Genomic DNA, 15,420 nt, shown 5'->3' with positions numbered 1-15,420 from the left:
ACCAGAACCAGGAAGCTGAGCGAAGTCCCCGACCTGCTCTAGATCAGGAAAAAGAAACTAGTTAACCTGCCCTGCCTCTGGAGATGGAGAACGTGGATTGGAAACGGAAACAATCGGGAATACCAGAGGCGGAGGCGGAGGCGGAGGCACGGGAGGGAGGCCAACCGAAAGGACGACAGGAAAGAAGGCGGCGACGCGATCGCGGCTGCGAAATAGGCGTCGATCTTCGCCGGGATTTACAGAGACGGAGACGTCCCCTGACCCAAATAAGGGCTGTGATTCGGGCGCGTAACGCTTCGACGGTGTAGATGGATTTTAATTATAACCCTAATCGAGACGGGTTCGGATGGCCATCTCGACTAGTTGGCCGTAGGGATGTTATAGGGTGTCAGATAGCCACGTAAGTGGATGCCCAACAGTTGGGTTGGGTGGAAACGAACCCATCGGCAGTGGTTCTGACATGTGACATGCTCATGGGCTGCGCGATTAGGGAAGTTCGCCGGTCTGATTGATGGGAAAACGAGCAAACAAATGAAAAGAGATAAATCGGGCGAGTGCAGCAACCACTAAATAGCTATCTTTAATATTTTTAATTTATAAATTTTAAAAGATATATTAATATTTTTATAATTATAAAAATAAAATATTTAAATTCATTTATCTTAACGATACCAGTTTTACCGATAAAAATATAAATACAAAAGATAAAAAGATAATTTTAACGTTTGATGGCAGATAGCGTTGGTGGTGGTAGACGGTGGCACCACTAGCGTCGATGCCGATACAGTTGTCTAGTCGCCTTCGATGATGATAAGGTCCGCTCTCACAGTGACACCACCTTCCTCTGTGAGCAGTGCACCGCCGATCTCATCGTTGCTTGTCTCGCTCCACTCTGCATATGCGTCGATGCTGACGCAGTTGTCATTCAGAAATTATGTTGATGTCGACACATGGTAGTGGTTGCTCCCCATTCCCTCGCACCTCTACCATCCCATTCTCTTGGGAGCAATGCCTCGGAATCCCTAAATTCCTCTCCCACCCAGCTCGTAATTGAGGATGCCTTTCCCTACCATCTCCTCCCCCATCCTTCCCCCAATCCGCTCTCACTCGGAACTCTCCACCACGTGCAAGAAGCACTCTATTGCCTCCTCTGGCACGTTCATGATTGCACTCGCCCTTTGCTCTAATGGCCTCCCGCACGATGATAACAACGTGGATGAGCTCTAGTTAGTGCCCAACGTCACACCACAAAGGGCGGAATCCATCATCGACTGGTTCTAGCTCTTCAACTTGTATAACTCTTGCAAGGCGGCATGCTCCATTGTGGACGCCACAATTCACCTTCCTCGGATCGGGTCGTTGGGTTTTCTCGACTATCGATCCAGCCCAGACAACATCTAATACATTTGCATCTGCGTCGAAGTAATTATCGAGCGACGCTGCTCTGCATCTGCGTCAACACTGATGTAGATGCAGAGCGACAGAAGAGTCGCTCGGCAAGAGGTGGTGCCAAAACTGACGCGGTAGGAGTGGTAAGAGCTCTAACGTCCCCAACTTCGAGTTGAGGCTAAGATTCGCCTAATGGATTAGCAGCAAGGTAGCCACCATCTTCGTCGTAGACATCGTGACAACCACCAATATTTGTATCGATGCTGACACAGACACCGAGCGGCAATTGCGTCAGCGTCGATGTAGATGTAGAACGGCATAGGGTGGGCAGCGATGTCAACGACATGCTCCTCGTGAAGGCGAGTGGCATCATGGTGAAAGTGGACTTTATCGTCGTTAGAGGCGACCATGTAATTACGTCGCTGTCGATGCTAGCAGTGCTACTTTCCACCACCACCGATGTCATTTGTTACCGAACGTTAAAATTATATTTTTACCTTTTGTTTTTATATTTTTGTTGATAAAACTAATGCCGTTAGGATACATAAACCTAGATATTTTACTTTCGTAACTATTTATAATTAGTCTAGATAAATCATGCATCGTTGCAGTTGTACTTCCGTGTAAGAGGAATAGAACATTTAGTTAACGTCAAACCGATCATTTTCATTACTTCGATGTAACTTTTATTCTTATTATAAGCACTATAAATATAAGATTGCTATAGGTGATTAATCAGAGTTTATCGGACGAATGCTAACACAAGTATTATATATACAAGAGTGTGAAGACTATAGATACCCTGTGTATTAAGATGCGTAAGGGCAAATGCCTCGGAAGGCATTATTGGCAGATGGAGTTGTCGTCGGAACCAATGATGCACGCCATTAGTTTAACAAAAGTGTACGAAGCGTGAATTCACTGGTTTTATGATTCGAATCGGTCGTAATAGGTAACTTAAGCGCGAAGAAACAGGAGGAGGGCAATGTATAATCTGGTTTTCACCAAGCAGCTAGCTCCCATAAATTCACACTTTATTGTGACCCAAGTAGCAATAGTAGCAGTAGCACATCGCTATGAGCTCCATCGTATCGTTGCCGTCGACTGATTGTTGCCAACCTTGGGAGTTCTTATTTAACAGTAGACCGTCAGAAGGGTTGATGCACATCATCATGCTTCGGTTCCAACATGAATCGCAACAGAAACACGAGGTGAGCACGAGTAGTAGAGCTACAGACAAGAAGAGAGTGCAAACTGAGGGCGACTCGTCATGGAGTTTCCCTCTGCCGTCGCGTGACTTGCCGGTTTGCCATGCATGCCTCAGCCACAAGCTCCGCTTTGTGTGCAGACGGAACGCATGGACAAACTGAAGGAGAAGGGAGGGGAGGGGTTTGGCGAGGAAGAACGAACCTTCGTCCCCTTGCTTCCCCTCCCCTCCGAGTGTCAACCTATATCATCGGGAGCCACGGACCAGAGATCATAACCCATAGCTACGAGGCGAAAGAGATGGATAAAAACGGATGCCTTCGTCCCCTGCGGTATCTGTGGAAAGCAAGTGCCATAGAATCTGAAAGGTTGCCTTTAAATAGCTGCTAGAGGAGTCTTCCTCTAAAAAGGAGGAAGGAAAGAAAGAAGGGAGTCGTGATAATCTTGTAAACCAAGCAACCTGCAGCCGCCAACAAAGTGCCCTTGCTTTTGGTCCGGCAAGAAAATTTTGAGGTGCGTGGTCTCCATTTTCTAGCAAAAAAGACGGTGCGTTATATTCCATCGTTAAGCCAGGTTAATTTCCGGCCGGCTTCTATTCGTCGTGTTAATGCCTAACATCATCTACCTACTTGCATGCATATCCCCAACATTAGCAGTGCGCTGTTGTCCTATTTTCAAGCGGACGCAGATCGATGGTGCCCGCATCGTTTTTACGAGGAACCAGTGGAATTTATTATACTGGGAATTTCAACGAGCGGTAGGGTTAATCCTCTCTCTCTCTCTCTCTCTCTCTCTCTCTCTCTCTCTGCTTTTTGGAATACGAGAGTACGTGTTCACTTTTAGCCTTCGTGGTGTTGCTCTTATGTTCTTCCACTAACTCGAAGCTTATCTGAAACTTTTGCTCGCCTTTCGTATCCTCCACTACCAGCGACTTAATTAGCTTTTTAGTTAACACTAACGAGTCAGATGATCCCTTCGCTTCCGTCGGCGTGAGCTCATCATCAGATGAGATGTGGAGGTTCCCACCACCATCGGGCCAAGTGTGTGATTCTACCCGTCTGCGTCGACCCACCTACTCACGAGTGTTAGGGAACGCCAGGCCGAACGTCTGAATCAATTTATTATTAATTTGTCATTAGTTAAATACTGGTTCCTCTTTCCAGCTAGGAACCCAGCAACATGTGATTGTGACTTGGACCATCCACTCACTCTTCACTTTTGCTGTTGGCTGAGCATCGTGTCCACGACCAAAAAAGTTGAAAAAGTGATCCCTTGCTTACGTTCGTTCCGTGTAGGAATGCTTCACATATGCGGTATGAACGGCTGTATGCTTACTGCTTCTTTTCCACTAGCTGTTTAAAGGTGATTCCAGCTTTGTTTTGAGCAGCTCGTTAAATAAATAAATAATCAGGGAAAATTACTCCTGCTAGTATCTGATTCCATTTAACATTTATGTTGTGCTGGGATCTGTTGATCAGCTAGGAAGAGGAGGCGGGTATCCGCGCATGCAAATTATTCGTGCCTGCAAAAAGAGAGAAGAAAAGAAAGTGAATTGCGTTTGGCCAGCTGCTGAGATACACACCTTGCCGAAGCCATCTCCATCTTTTATCCTGCTTACGTAGAATAACGAGTAACATAGGTTCACGGTCCTTCGCTGAAAGATCGAATAGCCATCAACCATTTTTGCTCAGACAAAAAAAATCGTGGCAGCACCCAGCACACGAGGTTGGCATGAGATGAAAATGAACATGTAATGAAATAGAGGCAAAAGACTGTAGCTCTATGATTGCCCCCAACAATTAACAAGGTTAGGTGATAGAAGGTCATCAAATCAATTAAAAATTTATTTACCCACAGAAAAGCAAAAAGACGAGGGTAATTGAACAATATATATGTATGTATGTATGTATGTATATATGTATGCCCCAATAAGACCAATATTCATATATGCATGATCAAGTCGATGAGAGGCCAAATTTACCAACTTACACCACAGCAGAGGAAATGAACATAAATATCAACAGAGTTTTACACTTAGCAGCACAAGTAAAAAAATTCACATAGGCAATTCCATGGTTTCCAAGGTATTATATCATGAAAGCTTGCATACCATACATTACAAGCTGCCATTTAACAGCACTGTTATATGCATCTGGGGAAGTAGATTTGACCCACGTATCCTCCAGCCATTGCCCTTCTGACATTTGTCTCAAACAACCTAGGGTTGTCACGTAGGACTGCAGCTGCATCATGATTTAGTGGGTCCTCATCGTTTGGTTGCTGTGCACAAACCAGTAGCAGCCATATACAACAGTTAGTTATATACCATATGAAATACGCTTAATCAATCTCTTTTAGATTGTGCATCCATCATAAAGCAAATCGAGTGACACGATACTAAAGTGCTAAAAAATATAAAACAAAAGGGCATCAAAAAAATTTGTCTAATGTTCATGGATCACAGAATATATATATATATATATATATATATGGACTAATTTTTGGCATGGCAACAGGAAACATGTAAGTGCTATCCCAACATACAAGTGTCGAATCATAATCATGAAGGATGTTTCAAGACAACCCATCATTCAGAGCAGATGTGTTTAGAAAGAAAAAAACACATTCAAACTGGATAACATAACATATACATACCAAGTACAATGCCATGAAACAATCAAATATCAAATAAAGAACAAAGTAACTATTGGACTTAATTTTCATGAGCATTTTAAATGATATGATTTTAATTCAAGAAAAAAAATCAAAAGAAAAAAATATCATAAAGTTCAACAATTATCAAATATACACTTGAGGTGTTGAATAAACCAACAAACATTGCCTGTCTTCTAAATTGATCTCTTGATGCAAAAATATATACCTTCATTGTCTGATTATATTTTGGAGAACCCATTAAATCTAGGAGTACTACATGCTTTGAAATTAGCTAGACATGGCTACACCTACAACAATGTATATAATGGAGAATAATAAACTTTGTAGCACCAGTCTAAATTATAGTACCATGAAAAGAAGAATCAACCCATAAATAACAGTATTTATGTTAAGCACAGGCTTCCAGTCTTCACGCAGAATGTTCAGGCAAACATTTCCCTCCAGGTCAATGTTAGGATGGTAAACCTGGAGCAAAAAATTTACATTTAATGTAATCTAAAAGGCAAAATTTGGTAAATATTGCCTCAAATCAAACTTTACCTTTGTCTTGCACTTGACCTTTGGTGGCTCATGAGGATAAGAAGGAGATACTTGAAAGGTAAAAACAAATGTACCACCTCTAAAAAATAAATAAGCATCATATAATTAATCAAGACTCGTAGAAATTCACCATAAGAACAATATAACATAAAGAAAACATAAGTTTTTACAGCTTTACAATATTTAGGACAAAAGTATCACAGGTAGAAGATGAATAAAATCTTCATAAAACAAAACTTACTGTAACACGGAATAATCCAAGAGAGAGATCAATTGATTTACAAGAACTTGGAAATTGAATAACTGAATAATCAAATTTATACAAAAAAGTCAAAAACCTATATATGCTTGCTAGTTAAAGTACAGATCCATGTAAAGCAGTAATAACCTTCAACATAAGATAACTTTTTATTGGCGGAGCAATTAATGTAAGAATATCCCATGGCTGGAGATTACCGGCAGGAACTACTTACTGATAGTATCCTTCATCAGGTCTTATGCTGATCTCAAAGTTCATCAGATCATCCTTGCCATTTGGGAATGATATGACAGTGCTTTTGGGCAGATTAAGCTCACTAATATCTGAAAAATTAAAGTAGCAACTTGTGAGTAGAAAACCTGATTCTATTATATGACAGAACATTTCCGATCAAAGAGATGCGAGGTTAGAAAGTTGCGCAATAGATATAAACTTTTTACAAAAACTAAAATCCAAAATAACTATTAACAATATTTATTTCCATAACCATTTATGTCAAGTACAGAAAAACGAATTGAAGAATGAATTACTTGTCCATTACTTCTGACTAGAATCCATGGACAAAAAATTGCATCGACAAATAATTTGCTCAATAGAGTGGTCTACATCTAATAGAAGTGTTACAAAAAACGAAAACTACCAAATAGTTAACACAACATCCTTTCCAATATTAGATTATTTAAAGAACTGCCTTGAAAGTAGCGCACGACACTGAATGAGAAGTAAAAATTAGAACTCTCAGTCTCTGGCAGTATCATCAAATAATGGTACTTAAGATTTAAGAATTGTTCGTAAAAGTTTACTGCAGGAAAGTAAGCCATGATGAGCTCAACATCTAAAAATGTGTTTCCAGACCAAAGCCAACATTTAACAAAACTAGCAAAACTATGCTTGGAGCAAGACCATTCTTTTGCTCCAAAAGAATATTACTAATTAGTAAAATAAAAAGTAATAACAGAAGTGTAATTCAACTTTGTTGATCATCGATTTCAAGATTAAGTGACCCATGCCCATGCTACCAAGAACAAATGGTTTGTCTTGTTAAACAAAAAGCAAAGCTAATAACACAAGTTCTTCAGTGTAAATAGGAATCTGAATATGAACTCTCCTTTAAGTAATCAAATTCATACCTCTGAGAATCATAAAAGAAAATTAGAGATATATGCAAGGATTGAAATATCATACTGTACCGAAGTTTCGAACTTTTCTCGATATGGTATTGTACTATATACTAAGCAATATACTCTTCGATATATATATTAATATATATATATATATAATTAAAAAATAATGTGCGATGTCGCCTATATTATATATATATATATATATATATATGTATATATATATATATGTATATATAATTTATAAATAAAAAATACCGTCCGGTAGCAAGCGGTCCGCATACCAATTTACTGTCGGACCGTACAGCCCGTACCGGGTGGTATCATTTGAAACTTTATACCTTGGATATTTGTATCTTTTCTTTCACATGGAAATTCATAAAATAAGCAAATAATATCACACGTTAAAAACATAATGGTCAAATTTAATGTCTCTAAATTTGATAATAATTCTTCAAAGAAGGGTATACAATTTACAGCCAAAATGAAGATATCTAGATCACAATCAGATGCTAACACTCTAATTTTATCATGAGTTTTAGTGGATTTCTATTTAATATAATGGAGGATAAATATATACGATGTGTGCACCTAGGGAATAATAATTTATGCTCATTGGAAATCAATAAGCAAAGATTTACCAATGCCAACAAGTTTGCCAAATGGTAAAACTGTGTTTGAAAATAAATATAAAACAAAGGTAGTTGCAAAGATGAAAAACACTTGATTTTAGACAAACCTTTGTGAAGACGCAATTCTCCAGCACTCTGCTTCTTGACAGGAGCCCTTCCACTCGAATTTGCTGCATCCTCCCGCTTTTGGTCTTTAATTTTAAAAAGCTTTATCATAGCTCTGCAGTAAGATAGAGAAATAGAAACAATAAGATATACAATCATTCCACAAAAAAAAAAAACAAACTTTAACTGATATTGACCAACGAGCTCCTGTTATAGCAATCGAGTGAGAGCACAAGTGACCATAATTGTTATTGCTTCCTTGTATAACAAATACAAAAGGAAAGTTTTGAAAGGAAAAGACGCAGACTTCTATGTTTACATGGGGTCTAAATTTCATAACATGTACAAACAGCAAGTTTATTGGTTTCTGGAAAAATCATAAACAAAAAGTCAAAGCAAGTTAACAGCAATATTTGAATACCAAAAGCACTACTTTGTGTGATTATTATTTGGATTTAGAAGAATGTCTCGGAATAAAATCATTCACCGATCCATGGATGAAGAGGATGGAGACAGAGGAGCGAAATCATTTTCTTGTGTATGTGTGTGTGCATATATAACAAAATCTACAAGATTGTCCATATTTTTGCTCATTAAAGAAGTTAATGACATATAGAGATCTGATCAAAAAGTCAACTCAATAAAAAAAATGCAGGTCTAGTATCTTGCCTGTTGTCAACGTGGAAAAGCATTAGATCATGAGAGAATCCTTAAGAATAAAATATATTTTTTGTTATCCTACTGAAACATTATTTGGTTAGATGCTCAAATATAGCTATCATGTCAAAGTCTTGTTATTTGGATTCGGAAAAATTGGAGTTGATGATTAGAAACAAATTGATGTTTTCCTTAAGTTCATCTATCCTTATGGTGACCATAATATATCTAATACTATTTTGCTTTTCCTTTTCTTATATGATAGGAATTTTGATTTTACTAATCCAAACTAGTTTGTCTCTTCCTTATCTTTACAAATCCAGAAGGGCATAAATGAGAGTTGCTTAAAAGCTACTGTTCATATATATTTGAACTCTATATTTGACTTTTCAAATGGCATAACTATGACGTACATAATCACAGAAACTCCAAGCAAGTTTTCTCCATAAAATAAAAAAAAGAAGCCAGTTATCTAGTTTTACCAGAGAGTTAACATGATTGACACAAAGTTAATCTTTAATCATATGATCTCAATTTCTCTATATTTTTAAAGCAAGCTTTCATCGTGATCCATTGGCCAGGAACCTCAACTCTAGCCTGTACTATGAACATTCTAATTTTGGTTGTTTATGTATATTGAATCTTCATCAGGTCAACAAGCACATGCGAAAGAATTTAATGGTTCAACAAATTATAAATGATGACCCACATTTTCAGTGAGCTCCACAATCTTTTAGACAAGTGTGCATCTAATTGCGACTTGAGTTGAAAACTAAAAGATGCAGGGCTTGCAAATGGCATTAATAAGTACTACCATCGGTGCGCCAACTTTTGATGCAGAAGAACTAAGGTATAACAGAATTCCAATGATATAAAGGGGCACATATGTTAGAGGGACGAAGAAACATAATTGATAAATCCAAGATATGGGACCTCTAAAAACCAAGGGGTGACCACATTCAATTGTTTTAGTAGAAATGACAATATAACCCCAATAACCATGAAACTGTAGAAAGAGAAAGCACAAAATAAGTCCTACTTCGTTAGTGTTGAAATAATAAATGATGCACACAGATCAAACAGAAATCCCAACCCAATCATAGATCAGAAATTAAAAATAAAATATAATAGGGAATCTATCCATTTTGATATGAAGGAATTATTCAAGAGCATAAAAAATCTCGAGAGTAGACACCTAACCCAAGAAGGATCAACTAAAGGTTCCGGGAGGCATCGGCGTGGAAAGCTCTAACGCGAGATGCAAAGGGGGAGAGGTCGAAGGAAGAAGCGCCAACAGATCTGATCAGCAGGGAAAGAGTCCGGTCATCTTGGACGGGAAACGAGAAGGGAAGAGAAGGGATGGCAAGCAAGATGAAAGTGGATGTAACTCCACAGAAGCCTTATCTCAGTAGCAGAAGCAGATCGATCCCCGATCTTAGCAACATAAAGACCGATCTCCGATCTTAGCAACATGATAATTATTATTATTATCAGTTGTTACCGTTACCCATCCACCCGATAGCTTGTCGTACCGGATGATGCATCTGGTATTAGCCCTAGCCGCAGCTAGGCAAAGGAGAAAATGAGATGGTTTTCTTCTAGAAACCAAAAAGAAGATCGAAAGGGGAAAAATATAATATTTACTCCCTCCAATCAATCATCGAGGAACAGAATAAGTCGAGGACGCACCGAGTAGAGACGGCGGAGGACCGCTACTGGCGGATGACGATTAATATGGTGGCCTCCAACGACGAACGTGAAAACTGCTTCCTTTTTGGGGAATCTGAGGGATCGAGAAGAGAAAAGGGACAGAGGGGGAAGAGCAACAACAGGCGACCCTCGCAATCGGAGGAGAGAGAGAGAGGAGGCTCGTTTGGTGGAGCTCGAGCTCGAGCTCTCTTTATACGCACGATCATCAAAATAAAACAGAGGAAGAAAATATATATAAAAAAAAAAGAACTAGAGAACGGCAGGGGTGGGGCCCGCTCGACCCGTCCCTAACGCGTGAATAATAAGCCAACCATCTCTCCACAGTGACGTCGAAAAGCTACAGCAGCAGGACAGCAACGTGGTTCTACAACCACCCGTTGCATCCCCCGAATGAAAACGTACGTCTGTTCTTTTCGCTGTGGCAGCTCTGCTTGCCGTCGGCTTTGTGTTCTCTCCCCTTCTTTCTTTTGATCCGGTCTTCCGGATCATCAAACCATCCGATCCCTTCTCTTATTAGTTTCTATCTTAGCCGATTATTATCCGCGGATGTGACTGTGATTGTCGCGGGAATAGCAGTTACGCGATAGGTTGTTTTAGTTCCGGAATCAATGATATCAGCTTGATACTTTTAAAAATCAGAATCGAGTGAGATCCGGAATGTGTCGGTTCTGGTTCTGATTTCTAATCTAATCTAGTTTCGAATCAAAATTATTTTTTTTTAACAAATAATATATAATTTTTCTTTTTTTTAATTAAAAATAATTTTAATAATAAAATAATCATAGTTTTATTTTAAATTTTTCATCAAAGTCACAAAGTCGATGTATTACTATATGAGTAATTACATAGAAATGAATAAAAAATATATGCATCATATGTTCAATTTGTTTTCTCGATTGATTTATCAAATAAATATTCATTATTTTTTGGGCAATCTCTACGCTTTATTGCTTCACTCCGATCATCAAGATATACATTCGTCAACACTAAAAATGTCTTATGATTAACTTACAGTTATATTTTGATTGATATTATATAATTATTAAAATTTAACTTAAAATAATTATGATTATGAAATTTGAATGAACATTAATTTTTGACTTAATGATTGAATCATAAAATCAATAAAATTAAATTTCTTTTAACTTGAATTCAATTTATGCATTAAAATAATATATGATAATTTGAATTTAATTTTATCATAACTTTTTAATCCTAGATTTGATGATAAAATCAATTGATGAGTTTACGAAGTAATATGCTTTTGAAATAAGTGACATAGAAAACACTTTCATCATGGATTCAGATAAATTGTCGAAGTAGGAGAATCAAACTTTGGGTCGGAAAAATATCATGTTAGAAATTACACATCCGGCCAAAGGATTGATCGACGTGCCAAATATTAGACTTCGTACTATAAGTTTGGGTATCGTGCCGGAGGAATAAGGTGTTGTGCTAAAAGATTATATGGTGTCAGAAAGTCGACATGCCGATAGATTGGGCGATATATCGAAAGAAAGGATGATGTGCTAAAAGTTTGGACGAAGTGTCAGAAGATCAGACAACATGTCGGAATAGTGTATAACATGCTGAAAGCTTCATAATTGTGCTGGATATGTGGTTGGAATCTTAAAGTCTTAATCAAGAATCAAATTGAGTTGGTATTGGGTTGAAACCATGCCAACTTATCAAAGAATCCATTGGGCTTAAACCAGGGCTAAATTGGGCATGTTACAAGGTCAAATTAGTGACCTAGGCGATAGTACCGCTTAAGTCATTCGAAAAGCACTATTTGTGTTTTTTCAATGGTTTTGATGGTAGTACCGTCCATGCCGATGATAGTACTACCTAGGGCTATGGTTGTGCCACCTAGGCCGACGGTTATAACAGTCTTCATTTTTAAAAATTTTATAAGAGCCTGTTTGTAATGTAGGGACCTAAATATAAATATTAGAAATGTGATATGATTTGTGAAAGATTCATATTAGGTTTTTAAAAAAAATTTGGTGGACATATGTCACTAGCTAACCTAATAGTGTCACCTAAGTTTGTTATATGGATGACACCTAAGCCTATTTTATGCATGCTTGCCACCTTACAATCCTTATATTAGTCAAATCTAATACATTAGAGGAGAAATTAAAGACGAAAAACTTAAGAGCTATAGTTAGTTTGAGAGGAGAAGAGAAGAAGAATTGAAGTAGAAGAAGGAGAAGAAGCTTTATTTTGGCTTGTGATTTTTCATCAATTTCATACATTTGAGACTCAAATTTTTCTAAGACAAGTATTCTAACTTCTTTCTACAAAAATTTTGATCTCTGATTTTGTCTTAATTCTAAAAACTTTGGAAGATTTTGGCTTCATACTTAATATTTCTATCGTTTGAGAATAAAATTGTGAATCTGAAATTTTTCGAGATTTGACATTTTTGTATCGTTCTAGCCATAACATTCTTCACCGATTTTGGATTTATAAGAAACTAAATGCATCCAGAGATCTTTCTTTTGATACTAAGATTGAAAAATTTGGAGTCTATTTACTTACCAAAACTGTTATTTAAATTTATCCTATGAAATCTATAAAACAGAGATCGTTAGTTTTGACCTTTTAGTACTTTCTTGCTTATAACTCTTTGTTGAAAATTTTAATTTATTTGAAACATAATTTATTGGAGACTAGACTCATAAATATTTTTGTATATATCTGATGTAAAAGATTTGGAGCATAAATTCATATTGAATCATCTATTCATATTAACTTTGTACGAAACTCCAAATTATACTCGTAATGTCATATGTGACATTTGAGCTTATGTTTCATATTTGTTCTTTGATATATTCTAAAATATTTCGTTTATTATTGATATGCTTCGAATAATTTCATACGTCCTTAATATACTTCGAAATACTTCATATACTATTGATATGTTCCGAAATATTTCAAACGTCATTAATATGTTTTAAAATATTTCATCTACAATTGATATGCTCTGAAATATTTCATATGCTATTAATATGATCCAAAATATTTCTTATGTCATTGATATGTTCTGAAATATTTCAAACGCCATTGAAATATCCTGAAATGCTCCTTACATCGATGATTTGCTCCAATTAGTCTTTACTCCCTTGTTATGAACAAAACATGCTTCAAATGAAATAACATTGTAATTCTGTATTCATTGAGTGGCTATCTATGAACTCTAATATCCCTGCTATTTGGTATCTTATTTATTTTAAAAATGTTCTCTTTTGTCATGGATATGTTAGTTCTTTGTTGAGCTTTATATTATCATCTCATTGTTATATAAATTTTTTAGGATAGTTTGTCGCTCGCTAGAATGTTTAAATTAGGTTGAGGCTGTGGAAAACTAGAAGATTTTGGACAAATCTTTAGTGGATGATATATTTTTGTTATATAAGTATATTTAGTGTTTAAATTAGGTTGAGGCTGTGGACAAACTAGAAGATTATAAAAGTTTAAAGAACCTCTCATATTTAGAATTTTGGAGTATTAAGTTTAATTTATATAATGATATGAACATATGGTAAATATTGGTTTTGTGATTACGTAGAATCCCACACTTGTAGATTTATGAGGTGGTTATTGCCTTGGTAAGTTGGTTTTCAGATTTTATGATTCATCGAGTGATGTGGTATATTCTAAACTGTACAGGTTTTATGAATTAGGAAATTATAGATGTGAATGACTTGAATGTTTTGATTGGATTATGGATCGTTGATCTAAATTATAATATTATCAATTTTAAGTTAGGTTCACACCTCCTAAATGAGAATTAAAATTTGGGGGGGGCGTGACAATGGTGGCATCGCGCTAGAGCCTGAATTCTTAGTCCCGTGATGGTGGTAGTACTACTAATGCTGATGGTAGTATAACTATTACCCCAAAATTTTTGGAATTTGAATTTTTGACTTCATTTTTGAAGCATTTTGGGGTCTATAAATATCTCATTTATACTTGCTTGATAGAACACTAATTTTTTAGTACAAAAGTATTGTAAACTCTATTTTTGAGCATTGTTTGTTTGAGTCTCTTCTTTTTTTCTTGAGTTTAAAGGTGATTCTAACTTGTAGGAGGTAAAGTCTTTTGTAAAAGAGTGAGTATAAAAATTCTCTCCTAAGCTTGTTAAAAGGATAAGAGTTGTAACAATGGTAGTTGATCTTTACCCGTTGAAAAGAATATCGATAGTGAAAGTCGATGACCTCGAGAAAAGAGAAATTGTGAATGAATGTAGGTCAGGACAATCAAACCATTATAAATCAATTTAGATTTCTTCTTCTGCCTTGATTTGCTATTGCTTACTGATTTATTTTACTCGCAACCCTTACTTGCACTTTTGGTTAATCATATTTTCGATACGAATTTATCGATCAAATTTTAAAATTGATTAAAATTACTATAAAACTAATTCACCCCCTATTAGTGCAATGACAATCTTAGATAAGATACTACCAAAAGTCAATTGACAGACTTGCCCACTCAAGGATAAATGTAGCATTTGTAGATGTATTATAAAAAAAATTGATAAAATTTTAAAAATCATATTATATTTTTTAAAAAAAGTTTTAAATATTTTATAAATATTCTCAGAAGCATATCGTTCCAATTATATATAATTCTAATATAAAAGTGCATTTGTCAATATTCACTTAAAATATCAGAATAAATTAAAATATGTTAATTAAAAGTCCAAAATAAATTTTATAAATCCTTTTGTGTCTTTTGTTTTATAAAGCTTGTGAACAACTCGTGTGATACTGGGATCGAAAATATTTTGATAATAATTTATAGACCCTAATGATTCACCAAAACTGTAAAAGAGATGTTTAAGAAAAACAAATCCTGTTAATTATTTATATTGTTTATTAAAAAAATGAAAAGAATGATTAGTTGGGCCTTTATCCAAATCGACTTGCGTATCATATATATTCTTAACACTTTCTAAATGTCTCGGATCCATCTCCTTCTTTAAATTTAGAAACTTGAGAAAAATAATTTCAAATCTTCTTGAAATGCAAGTTGAACATATATAACTTGATTATTTTGGATATTATATCTACTTCCTCTGGCTCTATGGTGAAGTATTGACCTTCTTGAGTTGGTA

The 15,420-nt window shown here is 36.1% G+C and overlaps 1 protein-coding gene across 2 annotated transcripts; it reads right to left on the bottom strand.

Annotated features, from left to right (window-relative positions):
* Window positions 1–4,559: 4,559 nt before the first annotated feature.
* On the bottom strand, window positions 4,560–10,499 carry LOC103976620 (NEDD8-conjugating enzyme Ubc12). Of its 2 annotated transcripts, none has more exons than XM_009391889.3 (6): window positions 10,275–10,499; window positions 7,931–8,043; window positions 6,285–6,393; window positions 5,812–5,890; window positions 5,620–5,736; window positions 4,560–4,875 (listed from the first exon to the last, which is right to left on the bottom strand). In XM_009391889.3, exons 2-6 carry the CDS (start codon window positions 8,037–8,039, stop codon window positions 4,738–4,740), a joined length of 552 nt encoding a protein of 183 aa, XP_009390164.1. In that variant the 5' UTR covers window positions 8,040–8,043; window positions 10,275–10,499; the 3' UTR covers window positions 4,560–4,737. The 2 variants fall into 2 exon arrangements, with proteins under 2 accessions (XP_009390164.1, XP_018675153.1); XM_018819608.2 differs by lacking the exon at window positions 10,275–10,499 and adding an exon at window positions 9,786–10,043.
* Between the last annotated feature and the right edge of the window lie 4,921 nt (window positions 10,500–15,420).

This window comes from Musa acuminata, chromosome BXJ2-2 (genome assembly GCF_036884655.1).
Source record: "Musa acuminata AAA Group cultivar baxijiao chromosome BXJ2-2, Cavendish_Baxijiao_AAA, whole genome shotgun sequence".
NCBI classification, from domain to species: Eukaryota; Viridiplantae; Streptophyta; class Magnoliopsida; order Zingiberales; family Musaceae; genus Musa; species Musa acuminata.
This window is presented reverse-complemented; position numbering and strand designations above follow the sequence as displayed.